This window comes from Platichthys flesus, chromosome 19 (genome assembly GCF_949316205.1).
Source record: "Platichthys flesus chromosome 19, fPlaFle2.1, whole genome shotgun sequence".
Taxonomy (NCBI): Eukaryota; Metazoa; Chordata; class Actinopteri; order Pleuronectiformes; family Pleuronectidae; genus Platichthys; species Platichthys flesus.
This window is the reverse complement of record NC_084963.1, coordinates 13003522-13024249: the sequence shown is the minus strand read 5'-3', so window position 1 is coordinate 13024249 and position 20728 is coordinate 13003522. Positions and strand designations below refer to the sequence as shown.

General features: G+C 41.0%; 1 protein-coding gene across 1 annotated transcript; it reads right to left on the bottom strand.

Annotated features, from left to right (window-relative positions):
- Positions 1-3639: 3639 nt before the first annotated feature.
- On the bottom strand, positions 3640-18530 carry pdcl (phosducin-like). The gene is made up of 14 exons (XM_062413285.1): positions 18313-18530; positions 18083-18166; positions 16235-16351; positions 15160-15300; positions 14929-15072; positions 14285-14466; positions 13061-13144; positions 12530-12776; positions 11639-11925; positions 10779-10926; positions 9141-9481; positions 5675-5858; positions 5193-5374; positions 3640-5009 (listed from the first exon to the last, which is right to left on the bottom strand). The coding sequence occupies exons 1-14, from the start codon at positions 18317-18319 to the stop codon at positions 4446-4448; spliced, it is 2712 nt and encodes a 903-aa protein (XP_062269269.1). The 5' UTR covers positions 18320-18530; the 3' UTR covers positions 3640-4445.
- Between the last annotated feature and the right edge of the window lie 2198 nt (positions 18531-20728).

Sequence of the window (20728 nt, the reverse complement as noted above, 5' to 3'; positions counted from 1 at the left end):
CCCAGATGTAAAAAGTGTAAAGCATAACATTGTCAGCTGACGCATATTAAGGCCTCCCGCTGCAGTTACTGTGCCCACTGGTGCAGAAACATTGGATGGATTTTAAAGCACAGCCCACTGGCAGCTTTCCACTTGTGGCTTTGGACAGAAAGAACAAACTGCAGTCACCTCCCCTTGTGTTTAAGCTGACAGCGTGTGCGACACAGAGTGTGGTACATCGCAGGGTGAGGCATTGTCTGTGAAGATGAGATAGGAGGAGCGTTGTGCTGCGGACGCTATGAGAGGACTGAGGCTGGTGTTTGTGTTGCTGCCACTGGCCATGCTGGTCCTGGACGCTCAGACCTTTGAGCTGCAGGACACCATCCACTTGCTGATAGAGGAGAACATCCACCTCCATGATCAGCTGGAGAACCTCACCCAGGCCCTCAGGGAACTCAAGCGAATGCTCTGGCATCACCCAAATGGTACTTTTAGAAAGGAGGTGGGAGTAGGGGCTCATGGGAACCTCTTTTTTGGGCTCCAATTATGAACACTACTATTGTTTATGGTATATTGATACTGTCTTCTCGTGGGACTCACTAGATTCATTAAATGAGCAACTGAAAATATAAGGTTCAAATTATGTAATAATTAAAAAATAATGTTTAATTATAAAAAATGTATGCAGGTTCACTCTTAGTTATATACATTATTATCAGCTTATTCAAAATCTGAACTTAAAAAAAACCTTGTTTAGGCATAATCATGAAAATGATTTCAAAAAATCTTTAAAATCTTTTCACTTCATGTTTTTGTTTTTTAGTTATTGAACTTTTAATTTTATTATTCTTAAATACAGTCACATTATTTTAAAGAAGGATACCCTGTGTTCACTACATATTGTCCAAATACACCTTTTGAACCAGATTGAATAACTTTTCCTAATTAGATTAAATCTGAGGACATAATGTATTTTTAATTGCTTCTGCTTTATTAAACAAATGTAAAGTATTAGGTACCATTGTTAAAAGTGCAATATAAATCAATGTATTCTTATTAATATTATTAATATGCACTTTCTTTCAAAGTGCATATTGTGATCATTAAAGACAGTGAAGTAGTTAAGTTTAAGCACAAACCTCCACCATCATCCCAGGCTTAGCATTCAAATATATTTAGATGCTCAAGTCTCCTGAAATATTACAAAGGGTGAAAATGTTGCATGGGGCCTAGTGAGGGGGTGTCTGACCATGGTGTTGTTCCCGACTCCTGTACACAGATGATAATAGCATTTCAGGGGGTTCTCACAAGGTTGTTGTTGTTGTGGACTTACGTAACCTACCGTTCTCGTGGGACCAGACGATCGCTCTGCCTCCCCTCTAGCGACGCCTCTGCAGCTGGGCTTATAGTGTTTGGTCCCCAAGGTCAAAAAAGCTTTTTTCTTTCATTGTAGTCATTCCCCTTTCTTTCATTTCCTGTTGGTGTTCAGTCTGTTTCCTCCTTAATCCTCTCTTTGCTGCTTTTTATTCGTTCACATTCTCAACAAATACTCAGGGATTCACTAAGCTTTTAGTTTTGTGACGTCAGACTGAGGAATGAATTACCTTCGCAGGATGCTGGGCCTTTATTTGACATGCTTCCGTCTGCCATGTGACAACAACCTCAGTTTTCTGTGTGTTTTACTGAAGACGCAGATCATCACGAACCCCACGAGCCTCACGACGAGGACGCCCAGCACATGTGGGACGAGTGGTCTCAACACGGTGCGTATCGCTGTGGAACAGTTCACTGGATCCACTGAGGACTGACACCAGTTGTGAAAAGCTTCCAGCAGATTAACAGCATCGAGTGCACAAGTTGTGGCAGAGGCCACACCATTAGTTGGCATTGATTTCCTGAGGATGTGGGCTGCAGTTTGACTCAACGGGTCATGTTAGCACCAGAGGGATAATGAAATGATTTGTTAATCAGCAAGGGTCTGATGAGGCTTCAAGCAGAGACATGCTCTCTCTCTCTCTCTCTCTCTCTCTCTCTCTCTCTCTCTCTCCCCTGACTCTTTTTTGCTCTCTCTCTCTGACTCGCTTTTGCTCTCTCTCTCTGACTCGCTTTTGCTCTCTCTCTCTCTCTTTCTTACTCTCTTCCTCATTCTGCAGGTACTGTGACTCAAGAGCTGCAGGATCCATTCTTCCTCTTCATCTTCTTCTTCATCTTCCTACTACTAGTACTATTGGTATCATTAACTGATGCTGCTATCATTAATAGCATTATAACATCTAAAAATATCACTCTTATTATTGTGCTTAAAACAACCACCATAATGTGACAGTTACCCAGCTCTTCCTGCCCCCCCCCCCCTTCTCTTCCCTCTTCTCCACCTCACTATGTAAAAGGCCTTGAGAAAATGAATGTTATGTTTGAATTGAATGTTTGTTGCCCATTGGAAAGTAAAGCTAAAGCCCCATATGAGCTGATGTGACTGTTTCTCTCCCTCTCAGGCGTCAGTGCAGAAACCCATCTCCTGCTGGAACACGTCTTTTGTGGACACGACCTGCACGGCTCAGCGTCTTCCTCCTTCCACGAGACCACCCTCCTGCTGCTGACATTAACCTGCCTCGCCCTGCTCCTGCTGAGCTATGTGTAGGCCGCCTGAGCCCGGTGTCGCTCCTCATGGCCCAGTGGGTGTGAGAGCAGAACTACAGCGGGGTCATTTTAACATAGCGGAGGGATGAGTTGTGATATTGTTGCAGAGATTAGTGCTGACTCTGGCTCCTCCCACTCCAGAGTGATTACTGAGCGCGGCCGGATTGGATGAGTCGACCTTTCCACAACCTGCGTGAGCCAAAACACCTCTGGGAAATTACCTGAAGTAGGAGAGTTGGAGCCTGTTGGTGCTGATGTGTCATCACAGAAGCTGAATAGCAGCAGGTTAAACCCCTGAGTCTCATCCACTTATTCCCATTGTGCTTATGAGGCCAGGGGATTTTTTTAAATCATGCTTTCACTCAGTGTTCTTGCTATGATAGTGATGATAAAGGGAATCAATCACTGAAGATACTTTTGTATCTTTTGGCCTCTTATTTCCCCTGTCTAGTGTGACAGAGCATAAGGGTTATATTGAACAAATGAAGCAGAGACTTTGAGAACAAGGTCCTGATATTTGGAGAGTAAAATTGCAACTTAATGAGAAAGTTTCGATTTATTATTATCAACAGGCAAAGAAAACCAATGCTTTAAAAGGGTAGATACTATTTCTTGATTTGAACTGATCTGTGAATACAATAAATGGCTACGAACTCAGGCAGCTCAGTGTGTTATTTCTTTTGTCCACTCATGTTGTTGAATTAACTGACCACTCATTGTGGGTATAATTTTTCGGCCACATGGGGGCAGCAGGAGAAGCTATGACAATAATGTCAAATCATGAGGCTTGTATAATGGATGTGCAAGAGAACAGTAAATTGTGGATATTTATCCAGACACGGATGCTGAAAATGGACAGATGTGTTGAAACAGCACCAGGAAGAAATGGAGCTCAAAAAGGCTGAAGAAGTGGTTTCTTTACTATGACCGTTCACATGACACATTCATTGCAGTTGCTTTCGTTTTATTATTCAAGCATTATTTCACAACTCTGATAATGAAGATGCAACAGTCAGTGAGTCCAAAGACTTTATACTTTATTATTCTTAGTATTTGAAATGTTACAGCACATATAAAAGTTATAAAATGAACCTAAAGTCAGAGGATCGTTGAATGTTTCGTATTCGACAGAGTGACACAGATGATACAAAGTGGATGCACGTGGATCAAAAACAGGGAAGTGTGTTTTAAAGGACCAGTGTGAAAGAATTTAGGGGGATCTAAGAATAAATTATAAGTAGTTTTTTTGCTAGATCACTTGAAACTAAGAATATGTCCACATAAAGAGAGAGTCCTCTTGTGTTGTACCACCACCATGTTATACCATCACATTCTACAGCAGCCCAGAGAGCTCAAGTCAAACACTGGTTCTAGCGTTTTGAAGGGGGGATTAGAGGTGTACTCAGGTGGTTGCAATCTGGAACCCCACCACTAGAGGCCACTAAATCCTACAAACAGGTTCCTTAACACAACAAATAAATAGTTGACAGTCAGAGCTCAAACAAAATATTTAACCTACATATGCAGCATTCACACCGTGCTTAATAACAGGTCCTTGATAATAATAATGGATATTGTTACTATCATTAAATATAAATCATATTTACCATGGAATGATTAACGCCCACTGGACCATGATTTCTGTGCATTTACTCTTCACTGTGCTTCAGTGTTTCTAGTATGTTGCTGTGTGAAGAATAAACGACAATCCTGGCTCAGTTCTTTATCACATGGGGTCCGCATAAATATGTATGAATGACGTATTGTCCATGCAGACTGTAGGTACACTATTCCCAAGCATACAACATATTTAAGATATCATGGCTCTAGTCTATATCAAGGTCAGAGTCCTCATCACTCCCAATGGTCTGTATGATGGCTCCATTGCGAACCGTCTTGGGGACCATCTGGGGCTTGTCAGGCAGCAGGCCGTACTCCTGCAACAGGGCCTCCAGGTCCACAGCAAAGAAATCTTCCCCGAGCTGGTCTGTGAGCCGCACAAAGTTGCCGATCAGGTCTCCTCCTTTGTATACAAGCAGAGCGGGCAGAGCACTGTCTCTGAACAGTGCGCTGGTGCTGATGGCCGAGCTGCGGACGCTGCAGAACTTCACCAGTGGGTATTCCTGGGCCAGACACATCAGGCTGCCCCTCATGGCCTCACAGCCCGGGACCTCCGGCTCGTAGATGTGGATCATGACCAGCGTGCTTTTATCCTCTTCGTCTAAAGCTTCCAGGAAGTCCTCGCCGCAGATGAGCTCCTGGACCTGCTCGAAGCGTTTACCACGGCAGAGCTGGCGCCGCATCTCTTCAATGCGCTGCATACGGTAATGCTGGAGGAAATCTTCATCATCCTCGCCTTCCTGGAGCATATTGTACTCCTGCATTGTCATCTGTAGAGTAGAAAAAGATTAGTGATCAGTTCAAGAAATTGTTTCACATTTCATGATAAATTATTGTTCGCAAGAGCTTAACAGAGACAACGCGACCAGTCTGGTTCGTGCCAAAAGTAACACATTTACACTATCAACAAGCATTTCTTTCAGATGTTTGTATCTCTTCCCCATCCTACTTACTTTGCCTTTAATTTTGTCCTGCAGCTCTTTTTGTTTGTCACTCTCCTTTTCCAGGTCAAGGTCAGAGCGGCAGGTCAGCGACAGTTTCTTGATCAGTCTCTCCATCTCCTTCTTCTGCTCTTGTTTCTGCTCCACCTCCAGCTGCTTGTATTTCCTCCAGTCATTGATCACACCCTTTGGTCCTGTGAAGGAAGAGCCGGTGACACTGTCATCATACTAACTACTTTAAACATGAACAATATTCTAAATAAATATGATGTCCATATAAATGATAAATGCATGATCAGCATTGATGAAAGCATGAGTATTGATTTTGATGACATTACGAGAATTATACGAAGTTAAATATTTTTTTTCTGTTTTAAATCACTGTTACCTGCATATATGTTAGAGTATTGGACAAAACATTAAAAAAATTCTATATACCAAAAACAAAATAATCATTAGTTTAAGCTCTGGTCTGTATTTGTAATCGGTGATACCTGTGTTAACAGCACTTCCATCAGCGCTGTAGTCGATCTCTGGCTCAACCACGTTAGCGTCCCTGATGGTCTTGTTCGCCCCTTCCTCCTCCTCGTTGTCACTGCCCTCATCTTCACTGCTGCTGTAGTAGTACTGCAGCTTCTCTCCCAGGATCTTATCGTCCAGAGTCGTCATGACAGCAGCTCACCTGAGTAAAAGAGTTAACTTATGTGTGAAACAGGACAGTGATACAATTGTGACTGCTTCCATATAAAATGGTATTATTAAGTTAATGTTTATTCCAATTATCAACATGACTGAAAGCTAATCCTACATCTTTGAACTACCTGTAAGGGAAAGTGCGAGTATTAAGCAAAATGAATAATGTGAACTAATCTCATGCATTTTCCCCTGGAAACAAGGCAAACTCAGAATTCTTGTGTTATCAGTCTAGAACTGCAACTATTCTAAAATAAAGTAAGTAGTTGATGGGAAAAAAGGGAATGATAGTCGACTGTTTAGCAATCCACTGATCATTCATCTTTATTTATCCAGCAACAATACCAAACGTTTGCTAAAATATGAGGATTTATTACTTATTTTTTCTGATGTTTGATGGTAAATTAAGTATTTAATAGGATTGGACTGCTGGGTGCACAAACAAAGAAGTTAAGAACATAAATTTGTGCTCTAGTAAGTTATGATGGATATTGATAATAGAACGCTGGATATGGCAAATAATCAATAGTTGCAGTCCTGACACAGACACAACTACCATTTGCCTTTAACAATTGAGTCAGTGTTAAGTTAACACTGTTAACTGTTTTGCAGACTCTCTACAGATTATCAGCAGTAATATCACATCAATTCAGACTAGAGCACATGAATCAGTGAAGCGGTATAATCCAGTTGACAGCCATCCGAGTTGTTATGGGTCAGAAAGAGCTTATTTCAGAACTAGGACATTCACACTATGCGAAGCTTGGACCTAAGTGTGTCGGTGTATAAACCTCGAGCATAAAGGGCCTTCAATGGGCCACTGAGCCGTAGATAAACCAGGTCATATGCACAGATGGAGAGACCAGGAAGCAGAATCACCCTCTCACACTTACTTTAATACCTATCAGGCTTTATAATAACATATTATGTCATACAACTGTGTACAGCGCCTTTGTTTAATTTGACTGACATCAGGTGACAAGGAACAACAATATACATGCCCCACCTTTGCATGTAAAACCTCAAACACATATAAACAGTGGAGACGAGGGGATGGCGTTAGCAGCTATAGTAACTGCTATGGTTCCTGACGGGACAGTTAGTCAACATTAGCAAACTGTTACCTGTCACCGTGGTTCCCTGGCGTATCTGAACGCCACTGTGCAGAGGATAGAGGGAGCAATCCAATTACCCTGCTTATTGAGTAAGACACCGGCAGTGCGAAAGTGAGCTAAGTTAGCGTTAGCCGATTCAGCTAGCTAACGCCGACTCGTAAACTCCAGCTACGGGTCAGCGAGCCGACAATTGAATATAACTCGATGACGATACTACACACTGCAATAAATGGATGTCGAATATTCGCTGTTTGTTTTGAATCTTACCTGTATTGTATTGCAAACCGGTGCTAGTAGTAAATCACCTGCTTCCACCGTTCACTCGCTCAGGCTAATGCTAGCTTTAGCCGACGAAAGCCACTCTCCCTGGACAGTGCTGCCTTCACGCCCAACAGAGCTGTCGTAAATATGAAACATAAATGCAAAGACAGCCCACGTTTTTTCACGGAGGTGCGACTTCGGCATGATCCCCACTGAAATCCACTTAAGTAACTAGTGAAAATAGAATAATGTCAAATGTTAAAGCAGCACATATTTAGCCTCAAATGAGCACACCTGAGCTTCGTTTCATTGTTACTAGAGTAAATACGTTGACTTTACCGAGTGTACGTAAAGGCAACATGCAAATATGGTCTGTCCCATTGACGCAGAACATTTAGCATATTTATACAAATGTCTCTTTTCCTTTTGTCTTTTCCTCATAAAATGACTGGAGTTGAACTTGATTTAAAGCAAAATACTTCTGTCATGATATAATCTGTCATTTTTTTATCTGTAGTTGTTCACATACAGATCAAAAACAACAAAGATCCCATCATTGCAGATTTTTTATTTTGATTTGGAATGTTTTCTTTGTTATGGCTGATCTGAAGATTGAAACTTCTTTGTGAACCGTCTTTTATTGTCAATTGGTAAATACCTCATCCACCAATGCAAAATTGGTTAAAACCTTAACCTCTCATTCATGTTTTTTAAGAATTAAAGTTAAACCTTGTGAATATGCCAGTGCCCTCAAATACCCAACGTGCTCTAAAGCCATGAAGAATGTGTTGTTATAAACAATCTTTATGGGCTTTGAGATGTATTTAATAAAAACATTTTTTGATAATTTTAAATGTGAACTAGAGAAAGATTCTGACAATTAGCTTAAAACTGGCAATATACCCTTGTATGAAATTACGTACTGGGCTCCATGTGTCCACAGCTATTTTGCTTTGTTTCTAGTAAACGTAGGTCTGAAAAGGCACACGAGTGCAATTTCATATCTTGTCAAACCTTTTCATTTAATTCCCATTGTCCTGGTGATAATCATCCTAGAGAGGATTTTCATTTTACTATTTGTTGCTACTCCTGTTTGAGCTGCCCCAGCTATTTGGGCCTGGCTCTGGTTTGCAGGCACACACAGAAGATTCTGGAGGTATGCAGTTCCAGCCTTCAAAACTGGAGGGCAGTATAATTATGAGAAATACTTGTTCTACTACCACTACCGCTAGTTGTAGTCTGCATCTACACATTATTCCCATTCTTTAAAAATCATTTGATCAATTTTTATGTAAAAATTATACAAATATGGTACCATAGATTATACCAGTACTAGAATATGGGTTCACACTCTTTGGGATTGTTTCATCTTGTTGTTTTTTGACATAAATAAACCCAAATGTGACCAATGTTTACCTAACGTAAATGTTTTTAGATAAGAGATAACCATTGCTTTAGTTTTATATGTGTTCGGGAGACTCTCTCTTCTGTTGCCATTAGTATTTGGTGTCCGGCCAAAAGAAACACTGACATCATGCAAGGTGCAGATGAATGGAAAGTGAAAACAAACAATAACCCACTTTGTGTCTATGGTTTTTATTTCCATGAATGTACACATTGCATAAAAAAAGCCACTTTCAAATAAACTTACAGACGGTACAAACGTAGGTGACTGGACAGTGTGAACACGTAGTGATGATAGTATTTCAGCTTTCAGACACTAAGCATTTAACATAAATTATATGCCTATGTGTGTCTGTGTCCCTAGTGATTCTCCAGTGTTGATCAAGCATGACTGTAAGTTCTCCACGCAACGCATCTCCAAGGCTTGTTTGTGTTTTAGCAGCAGCCTCTTCTATCTTTATGTTTGCTCTACGTGTGGTGTCTGTCATAGCTCATCAGATACTTTACTGTCACTTTTGTCCTCTGTCGGAACTCTAAATGCCACATAAGGACACGTCCTGGTATTCAGGCAGACAAGCTTCTTTAGCGTGGCAGAGTTCACTATGTCAAAGCCGACGCTGCCTCCGAAGGTGCTGGGCTTCCAGTAATTTGGAGAACATAAGGGGTTTCCCAGAAGCCCCTTGAGGGAGAAGGGGGCACCCATCTCCACCATGCTCTCTCCAAATATGGCGTTCTGTCGTGTTCTCTCCAACATCAAGCCAGGATAAAATTCAAGAGCATCGATGTCCCCGTAGTATTCTTCAAGCAGACTGGCTATCTCTTCGTTATCTGCAAAGGTAATCACAAGTAGAGAACAGTTAATTCTTGCATATACATAAGTGAAGGTATTTATTTATAGATTGTTTTGTCTCACTAGTATGGCCTAGCATTGATCCGCCAGGTTGACCTTGTTTAGTTTTTTTCTGAAGAACTTGAACAACTATCGGACAGATGGTAAATATATTGGAATCATGAAACATACATTGATGTCCCCCTCTCTGGATTAATCACAGCAATGTGATGGAAATTCATCTTGAGGTTTGAAATATTGATATTCTCTGACTGGAGTTGCTTTTGATTCTTTATAATAATTAGCTCTGCAGGGTTTACACAATAAGCACGGGTGCTCAAAATGGAACAACTGGCTGCAAGTTAAAAAAAGTAAGGACTTATACAAAGGGGTGTTTCATAAGACAATATGAAAAAAAGACATGAAATCCTCCTCTGTTTCTATCTGCTGTGTCCGTCCGCTGTAGCAAACTCCCTGTTTGCCAAGGTCACAGCGGTGAGACACCTAGTCAGGGGATTTCCACACCCTTAGACACTGGTCAGTGGAATTTTCCTCCACAGCAACTTCCATGACCCCTACATTTTCCTTGTTTATGTACCATAGAAACTCTCAATAGCCTTAGCTGAACTGAATGTTAAAGTAAAAACATTGTGAACGTGGTTTACATACGATTGCTAGAGACTATAATAGCATTGTCAATGTGGACTATATATAAAGATGGACGACCTGTCTCCACTGCCTCGCATTGTAGAAAAAATGAAGCCAAAATATCATGAATAGACTGCTACCATCTTGCACTTTTGATGTCACTTAAGCCAGAGACTGCGCAGTAGTAACTGTGGTGCCAGCACAAAACCAAACACCAGTGGGATTAGAACTTTCAAAAATGACAGAAACTGTCATTAATGAAAAGTAATTTTATATGTTAGATATTTTGACTTTGTAGTTTGGTCCATGTCTAACCTGCAAACAAGGACATGATTAAAGTCAACATACAACATAAAATACATCGCAATTATCCACGGGCATACCGTGCAGTGTATGTGAAGCAATGCAGAATACATCAATAACTGAGGACCGGGTTAAAAATGGCTTCAGTGGTTTCCCCTCACAAAATAGCGGTCCTAGGAACATACAATTACAATAAGTAATATTCTTAAGAACATAGCAAGAACTTGACTTGATGCCACGTATTTCAAGAAAGTACTTGTTCAGCTGTTCTCATGGACTCTCTGAAGTCGTACATCTCAGGCTCTTGGCTCTGTGTGGTTTGGACACAGAACAGTTTTCTCTCACCATTGAATTGTCTGAACGACGTGTACGGTTTCAGGTTGAAACGCTTCCTGTACTCGTTGAAGGACTGAATGCGGAGTAGGCGGGACTCCTTTATGGCTCCCACTGCCACTCGGGTCACCACAGCATTGATGTTATGGCCGCCGCCGATCTGTGGGATAAAAGGACATCATACAAAATACAATATGAACGGAGGTTTCAATCTCTGGCAGAAGGTATCTTGGACGAACAAAACGTTGTGGATGAAATGTGCATTACAAGAAACATTAAACACTCACAAATCACTGAAAGACGTTTGTACAGAATCTTTATGTACAAAATAATGCTCTTCCATCACAAACAAACTGAACCATCATGATGTTTTTGAATCTAAAAAATGTTTAATCCAAATGATGGTTAAATAATTTTAAGATATTCACTGTTTTTTACTACAATGCAGCTTGTGTTGATGTTTATTGATCTGTCTGGAGACCGAGTTAAAAAGGTGTATGAGCTCCTGTAGGCTTGCAAATGAATTAATCTGCGTGAAGACTATAATTATTAAATATGAATTCTTTCCACCCTATATATACATTTCAGTATACAGCTCAAAGAAAAGAAAAATAAATCATTATATTCTGTTTCTCAGAGTTCAGTCCAACATCAGCATTAACACAGTGTGACAATTTCCACCAACCTCAGTTAAACACACAGACATAGTAATTTGCAATCATGCCAAATCCATATAGGAAACAGGAAGAGTAAGCATGAGTGTCAAAAAAACGTGTGACGCAATAATGCATATTAAATGAGTTAAACACTTAGTCATAGCATTATACAGTATTTATTTTTGTTTGTAAGTTTAAATGGTTTTGGTTGGTTACCTGTCCGGCAACCTGCCGAGAGAAAGAATCCACCAGCTTCTCGATGCCGTAGTGTGTGAGGACAGACGTGTTGAAGAGGAACTGTGGGTACAACAGCTCGTCTCCATTAATAAAGAAGCTGTCGGGCATCAAGGGGTGCCAGTGGTAGAGCTGGCTGAACTCCAGAGCAATGCGGTTGCTGTACTGAAACTGGGAGCTAAACAGCATGGTGGGGTCGAACTTCAGCTTCAGCAGGTATCCACTGAGGTGCTGCACGTACTCCTCTATCACGATTTTGATGGTCTCACCTGAGAGAGACAAAAAGGGAGGGGGCAAAGGGATGAGGAAAGCTCACCAGCCTGATACTGGGTCACAACTGGACTGGTTCAAACTGCAACAAAGTTTGGGTTTGGGACATCCATGCGTGGGCTTATGTGGAGATGTGCTGACATACACTGCTATTGAAGAAATCAAGTGAACATGCACAAAGCAAACAAGATAAAAACTTAAAAACTTCAACAATACATTGTTAGAATAGCTTGAAATTTTGGGGAATAAACATTTTGCTAGCCGAGATTCAGATGAAATGAAAAAAAAGTATGTCAGCTTTTTTATCATAACGGCTAACAAAAGGGAAATAGGCACCATCGCCTGGCTTCTCAAAGGCTCATGCATGAACACGTTACATTACACTGTACAGAGCCAACAATAAGTGGGTTTTATGAGTAGTTATCTCTTGGCTGAGTGCAGAGACTTCATGGAGTCTTGGCATCGCAATGAGCAATCAACCATAGCCCTGAGAATGACTGCGCCTTTACCAAATATAAAAACTATGATCATTATTATTATTATTACTGTTACTGTTATTACCCGGAATGTCAAACTATTCCTTTAAGATAATGTCCAGCTCACCAATGATGATGAGACGTGAGGTCTGGAACAGCTGCTCGTCGTCCCAGGTGGGATGTTCCGCCTTCAGGATTTCACAGACTCGGTTATGTTCTCTCAGCCACAGTGTGGCGTACATTCCCAAACCAGGGAGGAGTCCAAAGACTTCCTGACCAATAGCTATCTGATGCTTAGGGGGGACCCCGGGGGGGTAGCTCATCTTCACTGGTGCATCAGCTACAGTAGGAGGGTATAGCTCGCCGTCAATTAACTAATGGGGGAAAATAGTAATGTTAATGAACTATACAAAACACCTCATTGCGAAATATTTTTTCCCCTTCATCTGAGATAATATTCCTAGAACATGACATTTGAAAAGTCAACATATTTACATCAATCATATTTGGCAGGTGCTGCATGCTGCATTTAATTGTAAGCAACAGGTTGCTTGTTATTAACTAAACTTAAACCAAGCATAATATATCTTCAACTGAAGGGAGAATTTTCTGCTCAACGTATTAAAATTAAAGTCTTTGGATGTGTTTTCTCTTTCACCTGATACTTGAGCTTTCCATCCTTATGAAGCCTGAGCTTCAGCTGACGTTTCAGATTGTCTCCGTAAATGTGCCCTGCATCCACCTGGACCATATGACAAAAAAAAGAACAAAATTAATTAAAAACAATTGGTTTCATTAAAAATGGACATTAAATGCATAAATACAAATGTACAAAACATAGGTGTAAAACATGGGGGGCAAATTATGTGAGGCTTTTTCTACTTTCGCTTAAACTGTCATGAAATCCCAATGAATTATTAACATTGTTCAAAAACTGTCAATAAACTGTCAATAACTGCTTCCCCTCTGGCATTGGCGACACTAACCCTAACCCCCATTTAGAAAAAAACATTTCCATAATTCTCACATAAGCAACCATAACCCCTTATTGGACCATGTGCACATTTTTGTCTGTAAGAGAAAATATAAATCAACAATGCATGGATGGATTTTCACTTAATGTGGTATTTATATTACAGGAGACGGTAGCGCCAGATAATTAACTTTTGGAGCTGATTTAAGTGTAAGGTCAAGGTTAACATAACTGTAAAACATTATAAATATGAAGCCACCACCAGCAGCAGATAATGTGGCTTTGCACAAGCTCGACAACTGAAAACAGAGGAGCTATCCTATCACAAAATCTTCCTACTAGCACCTATAAAGTAAAAAAATTATCATGTTACAGCTTATTTGTTAAATCAGATAAAACAAACTGATTAAGCTGGTTCTTACCGTAACACATTTTATATAAAATGTTACTTTATGGACTTTAGAGGATCCCAGAGGTGGTTTTTTAATGTTTGGATTGAGCCAGACATCTGTTTCCAGTTGTAAGACACACCCATTTAACTTTAAACTAGAGAGCAAAGGACTTGTACTTCCTTTTAAGAAGATTGCTTCAAACCTTTCACATTTGTATCTCTCAAGAAGTGTTTGTCTTGTTGTGTTAGCAGATTTGTGTTCCGATGTGGTCAGTGCAATTTAAGTGCGCTCCAAGAATCAATTCTCAGCCCACTGATGTTTACAACTACATGCTTCCCCTCAGTCAGAAGATAAAAACACAACTTTGTTATTTTATGTTTTTATCTAATCATAACAGTATCATGTCCTTTTGTTTTATTATTTAATTTCTTTTGACCACCATCTCCCCATTAAGATGAGTGTTAATCAAGTAAATTGTGTTATTGTTTAGCAGGATAGAAGCTGTAACCGCACTAACCCCATGCGAGAGAGCCTTAGTGAAGCCCAGGCCCATGCGATTGTAGGTCTTAAAGAACTGGTGGGTGAAGTGCTGTGCGAAGAAAGCGAACATGAGGTTGGAGCCCTGGGGGTCGGGTCTGAACGTCCTTCTCTTCAGCAGCTTCTCCACCAGCAGCTCAGGGTCAGGCAGCAAAGCCTTGCCTGAGGGGTGACGGCACAACGTCACACACAGCACACGGCACAGAGACATCACACCTCTAGTCATAACACCGAGAAAGTCTGTTTGTGAAAACAATGCTGACAAAGTGAACACATCCCGCTGCACTTCTGAACCATTCAAGGTCAATAATCTGCATGCATTGTAATCATGACGTTTCACCCTGTTTTTATATCATATCAATGCATTAAAATAAAACTTATCAAGAAAGATGAACGCTTGAAGAAACGTCAGTGCGATAAGAACTAACTAAAATGGCAGATACTTGGAGAAAATAATAGCAGGCAGCCACCAGATAGTGATACATTTTACGGAACAGTCACTTCGTTCATCTTTATATTCAGTCTATGGTCATGATACAAGCATATTTGTAAGTGACGTGCATAAATGCCTGAAGTTCATGCGAAAATAAATCCATTTAAATTAATTATTGTTGAGTATCTGACCTTTGACCCCCATAGGTGTAGGACAATCCTCTGGTACCGGGGGCAGCAGCCGAGTGTAGTAGCTCACGTTATAGTAGGATTCCCAGCTGAGGTAGCCGTACTTTGAGTTGAAGGTTGGAGGGCTGGGTATTAAGTTGGCCCTGACTGTTCATACAAAAAAAGAAAATCAGCTCATCAGATGAATTTGAATTTGTGAGATCCCTGAATTACTTTCTTTCAGTGACTCCCAACCTGTGAGGACCAGCCGCATGAGGACCTCCCGCAGGAAGGTGTGATTGATGATGTCCCAGAGCCAATGGAAATGGGTGAGAATATAATGCATCACATCTGGGCTGGGCTTGATGAACAGACGCACCCTGGTCCAAAACTCGGCTGCAGGGAAAGGACACGGGAAAAAACATTCTTTGCAATATAAGAAATCAGGAGCATCTGGGAGTTTATACTGGACATTGGCATAGTCAGGCCATTTTGACATGAAATAGTAGGTTAACATGTGTGTTATCCCATTCATTATGATTCTGCCCCATTTAGATAGAGCCTTAAGGAAAGAAATGGATGCTGTGAAAAGGATCTATTAATGGACCAGGCATCAGGCATGTATATGGGACTAATATTTATGACTGCGAGTAATTTGGTGAGGATCCAAATATAAAAAAAATCTAGTGAATTTAATTAAGATTCTTGTTGGGTCTTGGCGGAGGTATGCACTCTACTGCTTGGTATATAATACCATAATAAAAATAATTTGCTGACTCATTTCGTTTTCCAAGCAACAAATATCTCAATTTGACCACAATAAAGTAAACAACATAAAACTATCACTAGAAGAGATTAAATATCAATCCATCACCATCCACTTATACTCCATTCCCATTTCCCTTATATTGTTTGACGTTGCTTCGCTCTCCCTCTATCTTTCACAATCAAAGCGATGGTTTATTGTCCTTATGCCCAGTGAATGTGACGCAACTGAATAACTTTCAGCCAGACACGTCACATGTGATAAATGTCTGCTGTGTATGAGCAGTCCTTGTTGAGGAGTACTGGAGCGGCAGGATTAGCACCAGCAGCCCTCCTCCAGCTGCTCTCTTTCTGACCGTGGCTCCTGTTTTTTCTCCAATTTTTACTCCAAATATTTGGGTCTAGACAAGAAGCCCTGACTCTGGTGAGCCAGGCTCTGTTGCACTATTTCCTGTTTTAACAACAACAAAAATGAAAGCCCTTTCAACGGCCGACAACCCTTCCAGCTCGCACACAAAGGAATGAGAGGATATTTCAAATTCCCCCAAAAGCTGCTCTCACTCACGGACGGTGCAGTTTTCTCCTTGGAAGCCGGTGCGGGTGCAGTCACACTCGTACTTGTCCTCAGCATACCTGACACACACACCCCAGTGCTGGCAGGGGAAATAGCAGCACGGGTTCACTGCGAAAAAACAAGGAGGGGAAGACACTGTGAGAGAAAGTGGTAAAAGAGATCATACATTATGCTGACTATCATAAAATATAACTGTGGCTTGGACAGTAGTTTAACCGCCCACATTACCATCTCTCTGGGATTGGATCACCACTTCTTCTCGGATAAATCCTTTAGGACTTTCTTTTATCTAAAACAACATCTGCCTGTGAGGTTATTCCATTTGTATTCCCCTGGTGCAATTCTTCCTCTCTTAGTTTTCCAGGAATTTTGTGGGAAATACTGTCAGAACTTATTAAAAAAAATTCTAATTAAAAAGGACTTTAAAATATCATGGTACCTGAGAGGAATTTTGTGGGATGTTCGGTTGAGTTGAGTATATTGCCACATATTACCAAACGATTTCTCTAAGCGGTCCCGGAGAGAGTTACGATGTTTGTATCAGACATTCCTTTATCCTTAGATTACCAGCTCAGGGAGTAGGTTCCCTGATAACTGTTTGTAGAAAAAATGAGCAATGAGAAGCTTTGCAGCAGTGAATTCATAAACACTCCACTAGATGGTAAAACATGTCCGTACACAGCCCCCAGGCCTTTCTGTCTACCAGCAGCACACTCGAGAATACCACACTGATACTATCTGATATCACCGGGTCAGATGAAGTTACCGCAGTTATCGCTTCAGATTCTGATTGGGGGATTAATCACCGTCTGTGAGTCGACAGTTGATGGGAAAAGCCTGGAAGGTCAATCCTCCAGTGATGGGCCTTTACTGGAAAAATGACACAATCTCACCGTGAGAAACCAGAGGACCTGGAGCTCGTAAAAGCAGAAATCAGATGCAAAAATATTTAAAAAAAAAGAAGAAGTGAGCAGGTTTTTGTTCACGAGTGTGTGCGATCTCTTAGCCTGAGGGCAGAACAGTATGTAGCTGGGAGGTGTGACACGGGCAGGGGGTGGGGGGGGGGGGGGGGGGGGGGTGTGACTGCACAGGTCAGGCTGGATGTCTCCACAGGTCGGGCAGGAAAAGTCGGTTCAGGGTCTCCATTACAAGAAACACGTGTAAAATCAAGGGCAAATCTAGTGGGGCATATTGAAATCTTGTCTTTAATGCAGTGAAGAGATACATTTCTGTCGCGCCTCCTCAAGAGACAAGAAGGCCTGAGACAAGCTAATATGAATTAACAAATACAAAATTAGGCCCTAAAATATATTTTTCAGTTTTATGACCTGTTTTAGAAGATATAAAGGATGTTAAACATGATTTCATATACATTATCTTTTCTGCAGTGTCTCGTCAAGATGCAAGACGACGTGAAATAAGCTAATATTCACTGAAAACTACAAAATGAGGCTCTTCAGTGATGTTTTTTATTATCATGATCAGTTTTAGAAGATAAATATTGTGTTAAATATGACATCATTTAAATAATCACTTCAGTAGTATCTCCCCCTTGCTGATGAATTCAAGTCATTGTTACCAGGCCTGTCAGGACCTGTCTGTGATTACAGGAATGTCTAATAGCTTGGTGGGCAGCTTAAATCAAGTGTCCTCAGAGGAAGACCTGAGTAAACCTCAGGTATAATGAAAACCCGGGCGTGCACGCACACTGATTCGTGCACGCGTTTCCCTTCAGCAGACCTCTGGCAGCTGTAAGAGCCATTAAATTACCAGACGTTATCACAACGCAAGTACAACGGTGGTGGGTCCAGCCTGCTGGCCTGCTGGCCTCACACCTACCTGTGCTGGAGGTAACCTCCTCTCCCAGGCATGCAGGCTCCCGCAGCAGCAGCAGCAGGGCACAAACTGATCCTAGGACAGAGGCTTCAGAGGGGAAAGTTTGGAGTCAGTTCAAGTGTTTCAGGGGAGCAGAGAGGTACACACACACACACACACACACACACACACACACACGCGCACACGCACTTGTATGTATAGAGCAAAGCAGCAGCCACCAGGCCTCTACTCACATCTCATTACAGCAGCCGCAGTTCAGGAGAATCTCATTCCCAACTCCTAAAAACTGGAGATAAAGTGGGATAATCCGGAGAAGAGAGATGCAGAGGGTCCACAGCTGTAGAGGAGGAGATCCAGATTCTTTCAGATGGTCACTGTGAGAGAAACAGACCCAACAGGGGAAAAGTCTGCTGCCTCTGGGTGCTGCAGCTCCGTCGCACTGCGCCTTCACCTGCCCTCACACACAGACACACACACTCACACACCCTCAGTGAAGAGAAAGTGGGAAGGTGACTTCACCCAACTCTCCGGCTCTGTGTCGCCCCCTATTGGTGTAAAGGCATTACTGCTGTTTGTGCAGTGCTGATTTCCCTGCCTTTATAGTTGGATGTTAAATCAGAGTCGGACTGCAACCGCATGATCTAATGTTTTAGTCTATCTATCTATCTATCTATCTATCTATCTATCTATCTATCTATCTATCTATCTATCTATCTATCTATCTATCTATCTATCTATCTGTCTGTGAATGCAGCCCTCAATGGGTTAATGATTTTGGTCACCATTGACCCTTGTTACGTCATTTAAGTGTTCCCTTAATATGTTGGAGCAGTGTATTATTGCGCCTCACTGAATTCCATTACACTGCTTCAGGTTCTGGGACCTGGGTCACTGCCACAATTACCAAACAGAACTGCTGAAGTCCATCCAATATTTGTGGAGATATTCCGATCATCCCCAGAATCTCATTGCTATCATGGGAAAAAAGCACTTCCTTCTTTTGAACAGATCATCACATTCAAACTGTGAGAACCGTAGTGGAGCTTCCTGCTTGTTTCTTTGGCCAGTGTGATGTTTGTTTGAGCGGTATCACTCCACAAGAGACACTCACCTCACAGAGAAGGAAAACACAACCAGGGCCAGAGTGGAGCAGCTCTGCTAGGGCTGTGTGGATGTAACAGATATCAACTCCAACGCTGGACTTTAAAAAGCCAGTGAAAGTTACATTACACTGTGTAAACTTTAATATTGTAAAAGTTGTATACTTTTGATCAAATATAACAAATATCCTTTGACATATGTACACAGGAATCTGTGGAGATTAATTATTTGTTTTTTTTACATGTTTTTTTTGTGCATGTGTGCATTTGTAAAACAGTTTTACATGTGCACAAATCGCTTGGTATTTGAATGTGGATTTCAACATGCATTTGTGAGTACCCAAAGTTACACATAAATTGTGTAATTACTGTAAATCTAAATTTTTTTACTTTCATTTAAAACACATCTGTGCCGATTTTTTATCTATTTTCTCTCCATACATTTTAAGTTTTGCTCAACAAATCACAATTTTCTCTCCAATATTTGTACATTTCTATCACTATAACAAGTTTATTCAATTTTTATTTAGTTATGTTGGTCACAACAGGAAACAAGGTCAAAGATATCTGATTCTTTTTCATAATTTTCCCTTTGTGATTATTTTAAGGCATCAGAAGCCAAGGTTGGAAGCTCCTGGGTTATTCTCTAATAATAGGTTTTTAAAGCATATTAAATCATCCAGTATCTAAAATCCAAAAATATAAAAAATAACTTTTAAGTAAGGCTGTCAAATATAAGTAGTAAAGTAGTAAATACAATGGTTTTCTCTGAAATGTGAATCAAAAAAAGCATTGAATGACACAGACACACACACACAATACTTTATCGGTCTTCTTGATCTCCTTAGTTTCTCATGGGAATGAGCAGGCTGTGTGGCCTAAGGTGTAGAGCAGTTGTTCTCCAACCAGGATGTTAAGGGGTTCGTTACCAACTCTTCCACATCTGCATGCCAAAGTGTCAGTGGGAAGATGCTGAACCCCTTAATTTAGCAGGACTTTAACCACCTATTCATTGCACAATACCTTAAAGTATGTAAAATTAAATAAAACAAATTAATAAAATTAAATTTGCCTGAATAATAATAGTCCTTACAATTTCAATAGGGCCTCACTGCCTGTCAGTGTTTGGGCCCTAAAAATGAGTAACCCTATGTGAAGGTGTGCACTAAACTGGAATCAAATATATATCTTAAAAAGCCAAAGCCACACTGTCTATGGCAACCTCCAACACTGTAGAAAATAAACTCCACAGAGAGTGTTGGCAGCGTAGGGGGAGAACCCTGCAGCACAACCAAGAGGAATGTTTTCTGTGACTGGAGCCGCGCTCCTCCACCGAAGTGTGAGGCTGCAAATCATGCCTGACTCAACCAGATCCTCCAACAGATGAGTTTCACTGGAGGATACTATGGAATATATGACAGGAGAAAACTTACTGGAAAACATGTTGAATTCCCAAAAACGGATTTAATAACTTAGCCGGAAATCGGTGATGGGTAATTCGATACAACTCCAACACCCAAACTTTTTCCACATGCTTCTCTGCTGCTTT

Bases quoted from the DNA above. Each gene is read 5' to 3' on its own strand.
- pdcl (XM_062413285.1), bottom strand. The intron at 13,145-14,284 runs GTTAGTGCGGTT...CATATGGTCCAG, and splicing joins CTAAGGCTCTCTCGCATGGG to GTGGATGCAGGGCACATTTA. The intron at 12,777-13,060 runs GTGAAAGAGAAA...TTCCCCCATTAG, and splicing joins ATGGAAAGCTCAAGTATCAG to TTAATTGACGGCGAGCTATA.